Consider the following 15,487-nt stretch of genomic DNA (forward strand, 5'->3'; position numbering starts at 1 on the left):
AAAAATGATTCTCATTCATATAAATTTGTCACAAAATTCAAATTTGCTTAGCTGTATACGTTGGACAATGTGTAAAGCTGAGCTGATTTTAGAAATGATTCTCACTCATATAAAGTTTTCACACAATTCAATGATTGCTTAGTTGTATATGTTGAAAGATGATGATAAAGCTGATCAGTTTTAGAAAATGATTCTCACTCATATAAAGTTTTTACACAATTCAATGAATACTTAGCTGTATATGTTGGAAGATGATGATAAAGCTGATCAGTTTGTACACAACGATTCAATTTTAAATGTTGATCACCAACAAATTCAAATTCAAATTAAAAAAACAAATTTGAATTGGCTATAAATAACATTCATGAATTCTACTTCAAACCACTCAATTCGAAGTATTTCTTAAAAGTATTTCCAATCTTCAAACCAATCGTTTTTTACAAAAAAAAAATGTATGTTCGATCATCTGGATACACAGTCACTGAAGATGTGCTCCTTTGTCAAGTATTCATGGATATTTCTCAAGACCCTATTATCGGTAGAAATTAGTCTCGAGATGCATTTTGGTCTCGTGTGGAGGACAAATACAATGAACTTTGAGATCAGCATTTTGAGGTTCGTACGAGCCGATCAGTTCGTTCTCGAATGGAAATCATAAGTAATAAAGTAATGAAATTGAATGAGTGCTTAAGACAAGTAGAAAATCTGAATCCAAATGGTGCTTCAGATGAAGATATTGTAAGTATTCTATTAATTATATTTTGAAATTTATTATTATTGTTAAAATACATAACTTGATGTTCACTATAATTTGCAGTTAGTTCGAGTAAAGATGTTATTTATGCAAGAACCAAAGTACAAAAAAAAGTTTCAAATTTGATCATGTCTGGAATATGGTTAACAATTTTGAAAAATTTAAAGATGATGTCCCCACAGCAAGACAAGTTGATCGAAGACAACCCCAAAGTGTGAACTTCGACTCATCACAATCAGATAATCCCACTTCGGAGTCTCCTATATCAACATCTCATGGACTGTCATCATTTACTCCACCTGAACGACCTATTAGGGTAAAAAAAGCTAAATTGAAAAAGAAAAATGATGATCATGAGTCAAGTGTAGTAGACTTCATCGACACAAGTAACAACCGACTTATAGACAGGTTAGACAAGATGAGCATGGACAAGCAAGTTCAGAAAGATCCTTGGCTGATGAGATGGCAAATAAGTCAATAGCTCAACAACATCTAAAGCCAAACGGCTCGCCCTCAAGAGAGAGAGCAACATCCGAACTCCGGGTGTTCCTTAGTTTGGCAACAAAGACAGCCAATGAAGCAGCGGCTCGCCCACATCAGAACAGGAATGTTCACAGGCAAAAATAAATAGTCAAGGAAGCTCTGCCTCGGTGACCTTGTCCCCAGCAAAAAGCCGTCTTCAAAACGCATCTAAACAAGAAATACGAATACGGTGCTGTCCGAAGTAATAAGTATGAATGAATTGTACTCTGTTATGTATAAATTTCAAACGATCAATGAAAGTGTCAAATAAAAAGAAAGACATCAAAGACCTAGTCGTCTAGGTAATGACTCATCAGTTGGTCACAAGACCCTGGCGCCGTCTCAGAACAAGCCCAATGCGCCACAACCCCTCAGTCGGTCACAAAGCTCTGGCGTAGCCTCAGGACAGGCCTAAGGCACAAGGACTCCTCAGTCGGTCACAAGACCCTGACGCCGCCTCAGGACAGGCCTAAGGCGCCACGACCCCTCAGTCGGTCACAAAGCCCTGGCGTTGCCTCAGGATAGGCCCAAGGCACAACGAATCCTCAGTCGGTATCAAGACCTTAGTACCTTCTCAGGGTAAAACCAAGGCACAATGACTCCTCAATTGGTCACGAGACTCTGGCGCCGCATCAGGACAGGCCCAAGGCACCACGATCCCTCAGTCGGTCACAAAGCCCTAGCGTCACCTCAGGACAGGCCCAAGGCACAACGACTCCTCAGTCGGTATCAAGACCTTGGTACCTTCTTAGGGTAAAACCAAGGCACAACGACTCCTCGGTCGGTCACAAGATCCTAGCGTCGCCTCAGGACAGGCCCAAGGTGTCACAACCCCTCAGTCAATCGCAAAGCCCTGGCCCCACCTCAGGATAGGCCCAAGGTACAACGACTCCTCAGTCAGTATCAAGACCTTGGTACCTTCTCAGGGTAAAACCAAGACACAACGACTCCTCAGTCTGTCATAAGACCCTAGCATCGCCTAAGGACAGGCCCAAGGTGCCACGACCCCTCAGTCGGTCATAAAGCCTTAGCGCCGCCTTAGGACAGGCCAAAGGCACAACGACTCCTCAGTCGGTATCAAGACCTTGGTACATTCTCAGGGTAAAACCAAGGCACAACGACTCTTCAGTCAGTCACAAGACCCTGGCGCCGCCTAAGGACAAGCCCAAGGCGCCACGACCCTTCAGTCGATCATAAAGCCTTGGCGCCGCCTCAGGACAGGCCCAAGGTACAATGACTCCTCAGTCGATATCAAGACCTTGGTACCTTCTCAGGGTAAAACCAAGGCACAACGACTCCTCAGTCAGTCACAAAACCCTAGAGCCACCTCAGGACAGGCCCAAGGCGTCACGACCCCTTAGTCGGTTACAAAGCTCTGGCACCGCCTCAGGATAGGCCTAAGGCACAACGACTCCTCAGTCGGTATCAAGACCTTTGTGCCTTATCAAGGTAAAACTAAGGCACAACGACTCCTCAGTCGGTATCAAGACCTTGGTACCTTCTCAGGGTAAAACCAAGGCATAACGACTCCTCAGTCGGTATCAAGACATTGGTACCTTCTCAGGGTAAAACCAAGGCACAACGACTCCTTAGTCGGTATCAAGACCTTGGTACCTTCTTAGGGTAAAACCAAGGTACAATGACTCCTCGGTCGGAACAAAGCCCTTGAATCTTCTTAAAGGTAAGCCTAAGGCACAACATATGGTTCGATTCCTTCTGCTCTCATCGTCTATAGTGGTCAAGACCTTGGTACCTTCTCAGGGTAAAACCAAGGCACAACGACTCCTCAGTCGGAACAAAGCCATTGACTCTTCTTAAAGGTAAGCCCAAGGCACAACATATAGTTCGATTCCTTATGTTCTCATCGTCCATAGTGGTCAAGACCTTGGTACCTTCTCAGGGTAAAACCAAGGCACAATGACTCCTTAGTCGGAACAAAGCCATTGGCTCTTCTTAAAGGTAAGCCCAAGACACAACATATCGTCCATAGTGGTTAATACCTTGGTACCTTCTTAGGGTAAAGCCATGGCACAATGACTTCTCAGTCGGCACAAAGCCCTTGGCTCTTCCTAAAGAATAAGTACAAGGCAAAACGACTTCTCAGTCGGCACAAAGCCCTTGGCTCTTCCTAAAGAATAAGTCCAAGGCAAAATGACTTCTCAGTCAGAATAAAGTCATTGTCTCTTCTTAAAGAATAAAACCAAGGTATAATGACTTCTCAGTCGGCATAAACCCCTTGACTCTTCCTAAAGAATAAGTCTAAGGTAAAACGACTTCTCAGTCGGAACAAAGACCTTGGATCTTCTTAAAGAATAAAACCAAGGCACAACGACTTCTCAGTCGGCACAAAACCCTTGGCTCTTCCTAAAGAATAAGTCCAAAGAAAAATGACTTATTAGTCGGAACAAAACCCTTGGCTCTTCCTAAAGAATAAGTCCAAGGCAAAACGACTTTTCAGTCGACACAAAGCCCTTGGATCTTTATCTAGGAATCAACCATGGCACAATGACTTCCTAGTCGGTTCCAAAGGACTTGACTCCCCATCAGGAGTAGCCTAAAGTACAAAGACCCCACAAGTCGGCAATCAGATCCATGGTTCCCCACCTAGACAAACCAAAGACAACCTCAGAGTCAACTTTTATAAGTTATTTTCCGACCAAACGGGAAAAACAAAGATGTCACCTCTTATCCCGCATATGATATCTAATCTACAAGAACCAATACTCTTCTCAAAAAGAAAAATGGAGCCACAACATGATCAACTGTTCTATCAAGCATTTGCAGTTCTCAAAAGCAGAAGACTAAAGAAATCGCTTCTCATTCAGAAAGGAGTTTTGTATATTTTTTACCAAAAGGCCCAACAGAGCTTACACAAAAAACAACACTTGAAAACTCCCTTCTAAACCTCAGAACCATCGCCACCAAAGTCCTTCCTCATTTTCTTTAAAGGCCTTCCAGAAGAACTCGGCTCCTCCGAGTCCGGCTCTCTTTTACAGACCTCCATTGGTGGAGGAAGAACTGTCGCTTCAGAGTTAGAGGAAGATGAGCAGGACCCTCCCATCTCCTGGAATTCCTCTCCGTCCAGAGCTCTGGACTCCTGAAGACCAAGGTGATGCCGGAGCTTCTCAACATCTCCAACCTCGAGGTCACTAAGAGCCCTCGGCTCCAATACTCTCTCCTGCACTTCAGGCCAACCTGAGTAGGACAGTATGTCATCGGCACCGAACACCCAGACATAGAACTTCTTCCATTCTTCATTCAGCCCAGGGAAATCGACGTCCAATCGGAAATTGCCCCGAAAGTGGAAAAGATAGTGCGGGTCTCCCTCAATAGACCCCACACTAACCATGTGCCCAAGCAAACTAATGCTGGGCCGCACTTCCGCCTCGGAGCAAGAGTCTATGAACGTCATCAAAGTATAAATAGCGTGTGGGTGAAATTGGTAGGGGGAAACCCCAAAAACCACAAAACCCTCCCTGACGAAGGGATGCAGCGGCAGGCGCAATCCGCATTACAGATGCGCCAGATAGAGAGGCACCCGGTCCTCGCCATGCATATACACCCGAGTAAGACTGTCTGGTGCCCCCACGGTCATCGTCACACGAGAAATATCATATTTATCATGCAACCAATTCGCCTCATCCAAAGTCATCCTTGACCTAGACAGATACAGGACCCTAAGTTTCCTCTCGCGGTCATTCTGAGAAAAAGCCATGAGAAAAATGTCTTAGAAGGAAGGAAGAATTAACAAGGAGAAATATTTCTGATGTAGAGTGTTCCTTCAAAACAGCGCCAAGATTTATTTATAAGCCTCCGAAGGAGCATGCAGGAGAATTTAAGAGGCGCAGTCCTGGAGTAACTGAGAAAGATCCATTTTGGAAATCGGAAATGAATTACTCGAAAAGGCCAACCGCCGCTCGTAGCTTACTCTAACCAATTGACAAGTAAAGGCGCCATTCACTCTACCCACGACACCTCGTTTCCTTTGAAAAAAGTGGTCCCTAAGACCGACATCATTAACCCACAGAAGATTGGCGGTTAGCAAGCTCTATGCCACGTCTCTAACCACGATCAACTGGCTAGAAAAATCTCAACACTCTGAGCAAACTCATATCTATTTTATTCGGATCCGACTAAAGTCAACTCCAAATGAAAGGGGCCAACTGGTATTGTAATTTACCATCTAAAGATGAAGATTGACGGTATAGGTTTAAAAAGGGAATGGTCCAAACAAGCTTAGAAGCCCAAAAGCACAACCGAGGTCAAGTCTTTCGGCCAGTCAAGCAGACGAGCCATCTTTCGACCAAGAGTCATCATAACTGACTCGAAGTACGGGACCAGTCGGTCCCTCACAATTATGACGACTCCTCGAGCAGACGTCTCGACCATGCACTCGACCCAAAGCTTACTCAACTATCGGGTCGGCAAATCATAAGGATGACACGCAGATCAACCCGTCTCGACTAAAGAGATACGATCCGAGCAAACTCACTTCAGATGCCAATCAACCCATCGATGTCTCTGTTCTGACAAATTCCACGCATAAGCCGCTTATTCTACTCATAAGTCATTTCCCAGGGATCGCCATGATGTTACCCAAGGATCGCCATGATGTTACCCTGGCCTCGAATGATTTCCCCTCCAATCACCAGCCACCATCTGGAGGGAGAAGGATGACCAAGCATCCGGCCTATCCTTTGCCCTGCCTCATCTGTCAAATCAAATATACTAAAAAGATATTTTTCTCCTGTACTAAAATGACTTCCTTTCCAATCACCAGCCAGCACCTGAAAGGGGAAAGATGACTCACTAGTCTCAACCGCCTCCTGTGCATAGTCAAAGCCCAAGGGTCAAACCTTCACAGACAATAGACTATAAAAGGAGGGAAAGAAGGTAAGTCAGAGGGGATCTTTTTTTTCTGCTACTTCTTCATAAAAGCTCTGCACCTACTTTGGCTAAGAAAAAGAACTAATAACTCTATAAGAGTATCCTCCGAGGACCTCAATAGCCTAGGGACTCTCCCTCAAACCTCGCTCAAGCTCACCAGCTGACTTGACCGTCGGAGGTACCACGGGGGAAATGAGCCCCGCCCTCCAATGGGTTTTTTCTTGTTTGTGCAAAAAGATCGTGAATTCCAGTCTAATGATCAGGCATAAAGTCGAAGGAGGAGTTGGTCCCATCTCTCATCCTCCCCCTATTCACCGCCGGCGCAAAGACTAGAACCATACCCCCGTCGACTGTATGTTCACGGACATCAACACCTTCCGCTCCAAGTTGTCCCACCGAAATAATATTCCTCTTCAGATTTGGTACGTGTCTGACATTCTTTAGATTCCACTTAGAGCCATTCATCTGAATCTGCACATCGTCTCTTCCAACAATACTGCAAGGCTCATTGTCCTCCAAGTACACTTTCCCAAAGTCACCTGCTACATAGTTTTGAAGAAGCTTCCTATTAGTAGTAGCGTGGAATGAGGCTCCCGAATCTATAACCCATGAATCAGAATCATTATTCATAGCAAGGATCAAGGCATCTTGCACTATATAATTAAGCCTCCTGCTCATTCGCATCTTTCTTCGACGCTTTGCAGACTGAAGACATATGGCCCTCATGGTCGTAGTTCCAACACTTCTCTTTGATAGGCATAACCTTCGAGTTTGACATTCTCTTCTTTGACTTCGACCGATTCCTATTCTGGTTACCTTTCTTTTGGCTTCAGCCTCTCTGCTTGAGATTTAGGGCTAAATCTGAACCTTCTAATTTAGACGATCTCCTTCTAACCTTCTCGGATAGAATCATACTAACAACCTCGCTCAGTTTTAACTTCTTCTTCCCCGTTGAGTTGCTAATTACGGTCACGCAACCTGCGCAGTTATTTGATAACTGCGATAGAATCAATAGGGCCTGCACTTCGTCATCAAACATGATGTCGATAAAGATAAGTTGATCAACGATTGTGTTGAACTCGCTGAGATACATCGTGAATGAGTATCCTTCTGCCATCTTGAGGTTGAAGAGTATTTTTACGAGATGCACATTGTTTGCGACTAACAGTTGCTCATACATATTCGTGAGCGCTTCCATAAGCCCCATCGTCGTCTTCTCCTACAAAATATTATGGGTGACTGATTTGATGAGCGACAACCAAATCTATCCTAGAGCCTTCCGATTCAGTATTTCTCAACCCTCGTCTGATTCCTTCTTCTTCTTTTCCTTAGCTTTGCCCATCAACGGACGGTAAAGATCCTTCTGGTAGAGATAGTCCTCCATCTGTGACTTATAGTAGGTGAAGTCTGATCCGTCAAACTTCTCAATCTTTGATTTACTTTCTTTTGCTATAGCTATCACACTTTCTGAACGAAACTCTGATACCAGTTGTTAGGGTTGAAACGACAAATTGTACCCTTCCGGATCTTGTGTCGAAAGTATAGCAAGCAAGAAAATCATGACAAATAATAAAACTTGTAGAAAAACAATAAGAAAGAGAGAACATCAGATTTAACGAGGTTCGACAAACGTGCTTACGTCCTCGGGAGCCACACCAAAAAACTCCTTTATGATTGAAGAAGATTACAATGCCTGCAAACACCCCCTCTCTCTTTGATAACTCTTTCTCAAAGTGTTCAGAAAACACTCTCAAAACCCTCTCTTTTCGTGTACTACATAACCCTAAAAACAAAGAAGGATTATATACATACCAAGCCCAAAATAGGAATCCAAACAGAAACAGGCTTTCTATTTTAACGTCGTCATCCGACTAACGCTCATGCATCAGTCGACTGATGAGAACAGGTTTTCCGAGTGTACTGCTTGTGCACTTTTTTCAGTCGACTAGTAAATCCCTTCAGTCGACTGACGGGCTCTTTCGGTCGACTGATAAGCATCAGTCGACCGAGCAGAAACTTTTGACAATTGTAGAGGGTTTCTTCAGTCGACGGGTTTTCGTGTTAGTCGACTGATCTGGGCGTCGGTCGACTGATCCATGCCCGTTGGTCGACTGATGCTGAGTTTTCCAGCTTTGTTGATTTCAATCCAAGTTTCGCTCTTCACACATCCAAAACCAACAGAAGCCTCTCTCCCAGATGAGATTTTTTAGCTTGAGGGTCTTCTTCGATGATGCTGCACCTGTCCAGAAAATCATATAGTGAGCGATCTTGGAGACCAATTGTTCAGGGGTAGAGACTATGCCTGAGTGAATGAGGTTGTTGCGAGCTCTCCATAGGACCCAGCAGATGGTAGGAAAGCATAATCCCCATAGTTTCTGCACAGAACTCTCAACAGACCCATCAAAGCATATATCAAAACAATGCGTGGTGTGAAGAGGGAGGGATAGAATGCCAATTCTAGGAAGAAGAAATGTCCAAACTTGTTTGGTGAATTGGCAGGAGAGAAAAATGTGGTCATGTGATTCTTGGTCGCTGCTAAAGGAAATTTGGAGGTCTAATTTAAAGATTTTGAAGGTTTGGGGGTCTAATATGTTAAAATCACCATATTGGATTCCATCATCTATTCTAACCTATCTCTATGTCAAACATCATAAGATGTTACGAGCTGTGTTGGATTAAAAATCTTGGTAAATGAAACAAGAGAAAGTTTTTGACTTCTAAAAGGAAGAAGACCTTGAATAGGTTTCATTGATTAATATAAATAATTATAGGCTAGAGAGGTGGAGAAAAAACAAATAACATTGATTCCTAAAGAAAGTAATCAATGAGGAAATTTGTTCTTTAAGACTAGTAATAGAATCATGTAGAGTCCAGCTGTTAACTAAGTCATATTTATAACAATCAACTACATATTATGTCTCTTTGCCTTTAGTTTGCTGACAGACTAAGGATGGCCAGGTAAGTGATGGCCAGATAAGTTTCATCAATTAATTATTTTGCTGCTTTAACAGAGAGTTGATTTTTACAATAATTTTTGGAGTAAGCTAAAGAGCTATCAATATATAGAAATATTAGTTTTATTTATTATCAATAAACTCGAAATCAAGTCTTTTTCTGAAAATACTATACGGACTGCTATTTTGTTCCTAAGCATCAAAAAGTTATTATATACTTTTTTAAATATGCAGTAAATATAATGACAATGGAATTAAAGTTTCAATTCCTTTTTTTATTCCTTGCAAGAAACATCCCAGAAAATAGTGCATCAAATCATTTAGTCAATCAAATTTTGTAATCAATTTGCATTTTTTATCCAAATGATCATATACTGATACTGATTTGTGTATCATGTACTAATTGAGACACTATTATAGTTTAATCAAATCATTTGTCATATTTTACCCCTAAAATGCATGTTGTCTCCCCCCTAATGTAGACAAAAAGCTTCTCAACATAGAGCAATTAAGTGCATGCTTTAATAAAACAACTAGAGAATAATGGAACATCATTTAGTGCCTATAGTTTTACCTATAATCAAGGGCCTAATCTTTTTTAATCAGCATCCCTTTAGCCTAATCATTCTTTCTTCATGCCTCTTTGCCTGCAATTAATCATAAACAAGTGCAGTCTCAAGTTAGGGATGGAGTCCTATGTGTGCACATGCATCCAACTTAGTTTTGCCTCTTCCAACTTGAGCATGAGAGGTGATGATGCCACTAATAGTATGCATTATAGGTAACTGTATCTTTGCTTTGGTCATTTATTTTTCTACATGTATAGTGATCACCACTTTACTTTCACACACACAGTAAAAAAAAATCAAAAAATAAAAAACTAAAATTAAAAATTAAAAAACGCTTCTACAATTAAAAATATTTGTTATTTAATGGACCAATATGTTTTAGGTTTAACTGGGGATAGACCACCTGTACTATTGCTCAATTGCACCAAGACCCCCTGTGGTTTCAGAGACAGAGAAATTTGAACCCCCACCCCTTTTTATGTTTTTGGTTTAATTGGGGATAGAACACCTGCAATATTGCTCAATTGAAGCAAGACCCCCATGCAGTTCAAGAGAGAGAGAAAATTGAAATTTTTTTTTCATTTCCTTTTTATGTTTTAGGTTTAATTGGGAATAAACCACATGTACTATTGCCCGATTGGAGCAAGAACCCATGTAGTTCCAGTGAAAGAGAAAATTAATTTTTTTTCAAATTTTTCTGGGGAAAAGGAAAGAGAATTGTTTTTTGACAAATAAACCTCTTAAGAGTACAAGAGTCGAAAAAATTTACTCAGGGGGTCCATCCGCAAACCCTTTGTTTTACCTTGAGAGAAAAGTGGGAATAAATACATAAACTTACGACTGAAATTACAACTGTGCAAATTAACCTTTTTTTTTTAATTTAGCTGGCTGGATTATCTTTGTGATAATCCATCCTTTCTCTAAAAAAAAAAAACTGTGCAAATAAAAATCTCACCATGAAGAGTACAAAATCATTGGATGAAGTTGCAACTTTTAGTTTGATGTTATGTAACATTTTTTGCATTGGTAATTGCAAAAGAAGTTAAATGGTGCAAATATTAGGAAAAAGTTACAACCACCTTGGACAAAGCTCCAGATCCAAAGATCTGACCACATTGGATCATCCAAAAGCAGGATCCTGCTTTGAGATTCACATATTACACTGAAATTTAAACGTTAGGGTTAAGTTTAGTGATTAGTACTGCATAGTATGCATTATGATAACCTTTATATATTTTTAACTTTCCCCCCCCATTAATTGATGTGAAGCTAGGTTAAAGTAGCAAGAAATGATGGACAAAGTTTTACTACTTTTCCTTAAGAGTAGACATGGGTAGTTGGCATCTTTGTTCCCTTAGCCAAGAATACCCACAATATGGCAGAACATGCAGACCTGCATGCTTGCCTTCCCAGCAAAACACATCCACTGATCCACATGCCATTTCTGTTACCTTGGAGTTCTTTTGCTCTATAATCAGTGTTAATGCATAAAAGTATATATAACCCTTAAACTTGAGTTTCATATAGTAAGAGGAATTTTAAAGGGTTTCTATGCCGCTATTTATTAATAAGAGTTCGACGAAACACAGAGATACAAAACAAGACACTTTGCTCCGAAAATACAAAAAATCATTCAGATGGCCGCCGGGATCGCGACCTTGATAATGAAGCTTTGTAGAAGAGCGCATAGATTGGAGAGTGTACTATTTGTTGGGGGAGAAATCAAGCCCAACTGGGAGTCAATAGAAATAAAATAGAGGTCATGGACTAAAAAAAAGTCCAAAATCTTAAGGTATTAAGTAATGATCTCAACTTTTATTTAAACCCGTTGTTTTTTCTGATAGTTCCGGTGTTGAAACTACACTCACATATGAATAATAAAAATTAATCATTGTTCGTGTGATAGTTGACTTTTGCCTCTTTTGACGGTGAGCTTCTCATGGTATCACAGCAAAACAAATTCAAATCCTAATAACACATTTAAATCTCATGGTATCACAGCAAAACAAATTCAAATCCTAATAACACATTTAAACAGACTTTCGACCCATAAGATTGGTCAAACTAAGACAGGTGTTAGTGTCACTCCAAAGTTTTGGTACGCTGGAAGGAACTTTTTGAGATTTGAAATGAGAAACCCACTTCAAGAAACAAATATGGAAATCTTTAAATCTCCGTAAAGATGAAGCCAAGGTCGGTAGGTTTGTATAATTACTAGTCTCCTCCATTGATCATTTTCTACCCTTTTGCAGAGCCTGCTCCATACCTCACACCTCCATTACTGTCCCTTTTACCTGAAATAGAGCTCTACATTCATTTCCTTGGTAGAAAAAGGCCAAGCCTTTTTCAGTATGCCAGAGTAGTGGAGCCAACTCATACACTACATTCCCATGTATTTTTTTTTTAAATTCTAATTTTGTTTTGTCTCCTCATCATTTAGTACTTTTTTTTTACATTTACTGTCAAAAATGAAAAATAAAAGAGAGAGAGAGAGAGAGAAATGAGAAGTGGTCTCATCTCTTGCTTCCCTGAATTGATACTGTTTAAACTGATCCACTTATTTTCTGCATCAAAATAATATCTCTGTCCTTTGCTGTCTCAACAGCCAACACCACCACAAAAAACTTCTTTGCCTGTTTAGATTTTCAACCAACTCTTGATTGCTAAGTACTCAAATTTTTGGTACTATTAACTAAGTCCACTGTCATCTGCAGCTTGAAACGTGATGAATTAATCAACAGAAATTATTATGGGTTTAAACTTATCAAGCTATATGGAGGAGCATAATATTATGTCATAAGCAGATTATGCTCTCTAGCTAGAATTGATCAGTTTCCTGTTTTTTTTAAAAGGAATTTATTTATCCAAAAATGTTAGAACAAGAAAAAGAGGCTTTGGCATTTTGCTTGCAGTTCATGTAAAAAAAAAAAACAAATAAAGAAAGGAACAAAAAAATTTTAATTCAATTTAAGAAATGTGGGACAAAATGTCATTATTATATGGAGAACAAAACGTTTGAAATCTACCAAAGCTATCATATTCACATACAGCAGCCAGAAATTGAGCTTAAAAATACATAACAATGCAAGAAATTCAACACCTTAACCCTGGTCATTTTTTATTTTTATTTTAAACTTGGGGTATTTCTATGTCAGCAGCAACAGCTAGCAACACACAAAAGCGCCATCTTGGGATATAATAAGAGCAACATCACCATATTAAACAGAAGAAACGAACCAAAGTGCCATCCTAGAATACAGTATATCATAAACCTAAAACCCCTTGATATAGGATCATCACTTGAAAAAGAAAAAAAAAAGGACCCCAAAAAAAGAAAAAAAAGAAAAAAAAAACCTCAAAGCACTAAGAGAAAAAATAAGTTCAAGGGCTAGCTCTAAACACTCATCAATCTAAAACACGCACCCTCTTCCAAAACTAAACTCAATCCTCAACACAATTGTTACGGAGAATTAGTGAACGCAACCAGCTCGATTAATTCTTTTCACTCGCTCATCCTCTCGCCGACCCTCTCGCTGTTGAAGCTCGAGACCCTTTCGCTGTTGTTGAAGCTGGAGTTGTTAGCCAGCGGCTCCTTCTTCGCCAAATTGTGCTTGTTGTTGTGCATCCAAACCTTGAGCACCCTCCTCTTGACCCCGATCTCCTGGCAAAACCGCTGCACCACGCCCTCCTCCTGCTTCTGCAGCTTCCACCCGGCCCTCTCGGCGAACGCCAGCATCTTCTCCTTCTGCTCGGCGCTGAACTTGGTCCTGAACCTCTTCTTCATCAGCGGGGGCCTGACGGCTAATCATCTCGTCGCTCTCCGAGGTCTGCATTGCCGAGGCCGCCCCCAGGGGCATTATCATGCTGTGGGGGGTCGGCCTCGGGATCAGGACCCCTTGTGGCCGTGCCCGGCCGATGAAGTTCCTCCGGCAGTCGCAGGAGGGGCTGCTGCGCGAAAAGGGTCCCCTTCGGTTTCCTTCCTGTGGAAGTTCCTGTGGCAGCCTGCAGGCTGCACATTGAGGGCCTCGAGGGTCCCCTCCTCGCGCGCTGCATGAACTCGCCGCAGCCGTCGTGGCGTTGCCGCGCGATGGAGGCCGCGTGGATTCTGAGGCACTCCCTGTATTGTGACTACGGCCGCGGCTTTTTTGGGACAATGGCTTGGTGGTGGTGGTGTCTTCAGTGGGGGAGGAGGAGGAGGAGGTGGTGGTGGTGGTGGTGGTGTTTGACGGGGAGGGCCGTTGGAGGAGGAGCAGGAAGGAATGGCCATGGCTTTGAGCGCCAATGTATGTGCTGCTGCTTATTGGGATTGGGATGTCCCCTTCATGAGAAGAAAGATCCATTCTCTCTCTCTCTCTCTATATCTCTCTCTATCTCTATCTCAATCTTTGTGCTTAAAAATGATTTTTTTTTAATTTTTTGTGGGGTGGGGAGAGAGAGAGAGAGGGGAAAGAATTATGAAAGATAAAGAAGAAATTATGAGGCTCTTGGGACTCTAAATGATTAGAAAAAAGAGATAATGAAGCACACAATTTTTCCCATTTTCCCTTTTCTTTCTTTTGGGTGGAAAGAAAGACACTGAAGTTTTAGAAACCTGTGTGATTCTAAAGAGCCTTATCTAGATACATACTTGCTCCACCTTCTTCAAAGTTCTTCTCTTTTTGAGAGACCCAAAAACACAAGAAAAAAAAAAAAGGCTGAAGGACTGTAGAATTAGAATAATGCCAAAGATTTCATCTTAGAGATCATTACAAGAAGAAAGAAAGGATAAAAAAAAGAGATAGAGAGAGAGAGAGGATGGGAACAGTTGGTTTTGTTGGTGTGGGAGGATACAAAAGGGTCTAAAAAACTTGAGAACACCCAAGAAGGAAACAACAGCAAGAACAGTAGTGCCTAATTAGACCCTTCCCTCCTTAGAACTTTGCTAATAAGAGGATGAGGGAAACGCTAGAAAAGAAAGGGAAGGAAGAAAACCCATCTCCTTCTCTCTTTCAACCCCACCTTTTAAGTCTTTAAAAGTCTTTTGTTAGAGGGGAGGGAGGGGGGAGAGCGAGGGTGAGAGGAGCAAATGCAGAGATTTTGTGTCAAGTGTTTTGTGGTAGAGAGGCACTAAACAAGAGTCAAGAGGCTTGTACAAGTAGTCTGAGAGTTAGAGAGAGAGAAAAGGGAATTTCTTTTTATTTTTTTATTTTTTATTTAGAGGACAGAGAGCCGAGAGAGAGAGGGTTAGGGGGGGAAATAAAGTTGGGGGGGTTTGCTTTGCTTGCACTATCAGGCATCAAGCTTACGCCATAGATGGAGAAAGATGAGAGAGAAAGAGGACTCTGGTGTCAGAAGAGAGAAGATGCACAGAGGGAGGGGGAGCAACAGACTTAAGACCCCACACTTAGAATTTTTCAAAAAGATTAGAAGGGGAGAGAAACACAAAACACATTACAGAATTGCCCTCACAATGTCAACATATTAGCTTTAATTAGGTAGACCAAGATGCCCTCAAGACTACTGCATGACCTCTTCCATTAACTACGTTAATCTTGAGAGGACGAAGGCATTGCTTTTCTAACAATATTGGTTTTAGGTTTTCGTAAACGCATTCCGGTGAAGCGAGCGGGGACTTTAAGATGGCATACGAGCAACCTAGCTAGTCTCAACTCACGGTGACGCATACGGTCAAAGCGGTATCTAGAAGAGTATCACCGTCTAAAGTATCTTAACCTGCTAAGCATGTTTGAGTAGAATTTTATAACATTCAACATTTACCATGAACGTCTTTAGAGATTTCGCGGCTTAAAAGTTGTGTTTGG

The 15,487-nt window shown here is 41.5% G+C and overlaps 1 protein-coding gene across 1 annotated transcript; it reads right to left on the minus strand.

The window, feature by feature from the left end:
* LOC109824258 (zinc-finger homeodomain protein 4-like) lies at window positions 12,875-14,884 on the minus strand. The gene is given in 8 exon segments (XM_020390816.1): window positions 12,875-13,482; window positions 13,484-13,639; window positions 13,642-13,736; window positions 13,739-13,859; window positions 13,861-13,884; window positions 13,887-13,910; window positions 13,912-13,935; window positions 13,937-14,884. Coding segments are annotated over 8 exon segments (828 nt in total). The 5' UTR covers window positions 14,027-14,884; the 3' UTR covers window positions 12,875-13,188.

The sequence above is a fragment of the Asparagus officinalis genome, chromosome 9 (genome assembly GCF_001876935.1).
Source record: "Asparagus officinalis chromosome 9, Aspof.V1, whole genome shotgun sequence".
NCBI lineage: Eukaryota > Viridiplantae > Streptophyta > Magnoliopsida > Asparagales > Asparagaceae > Asparagus > Asparagus officinalis.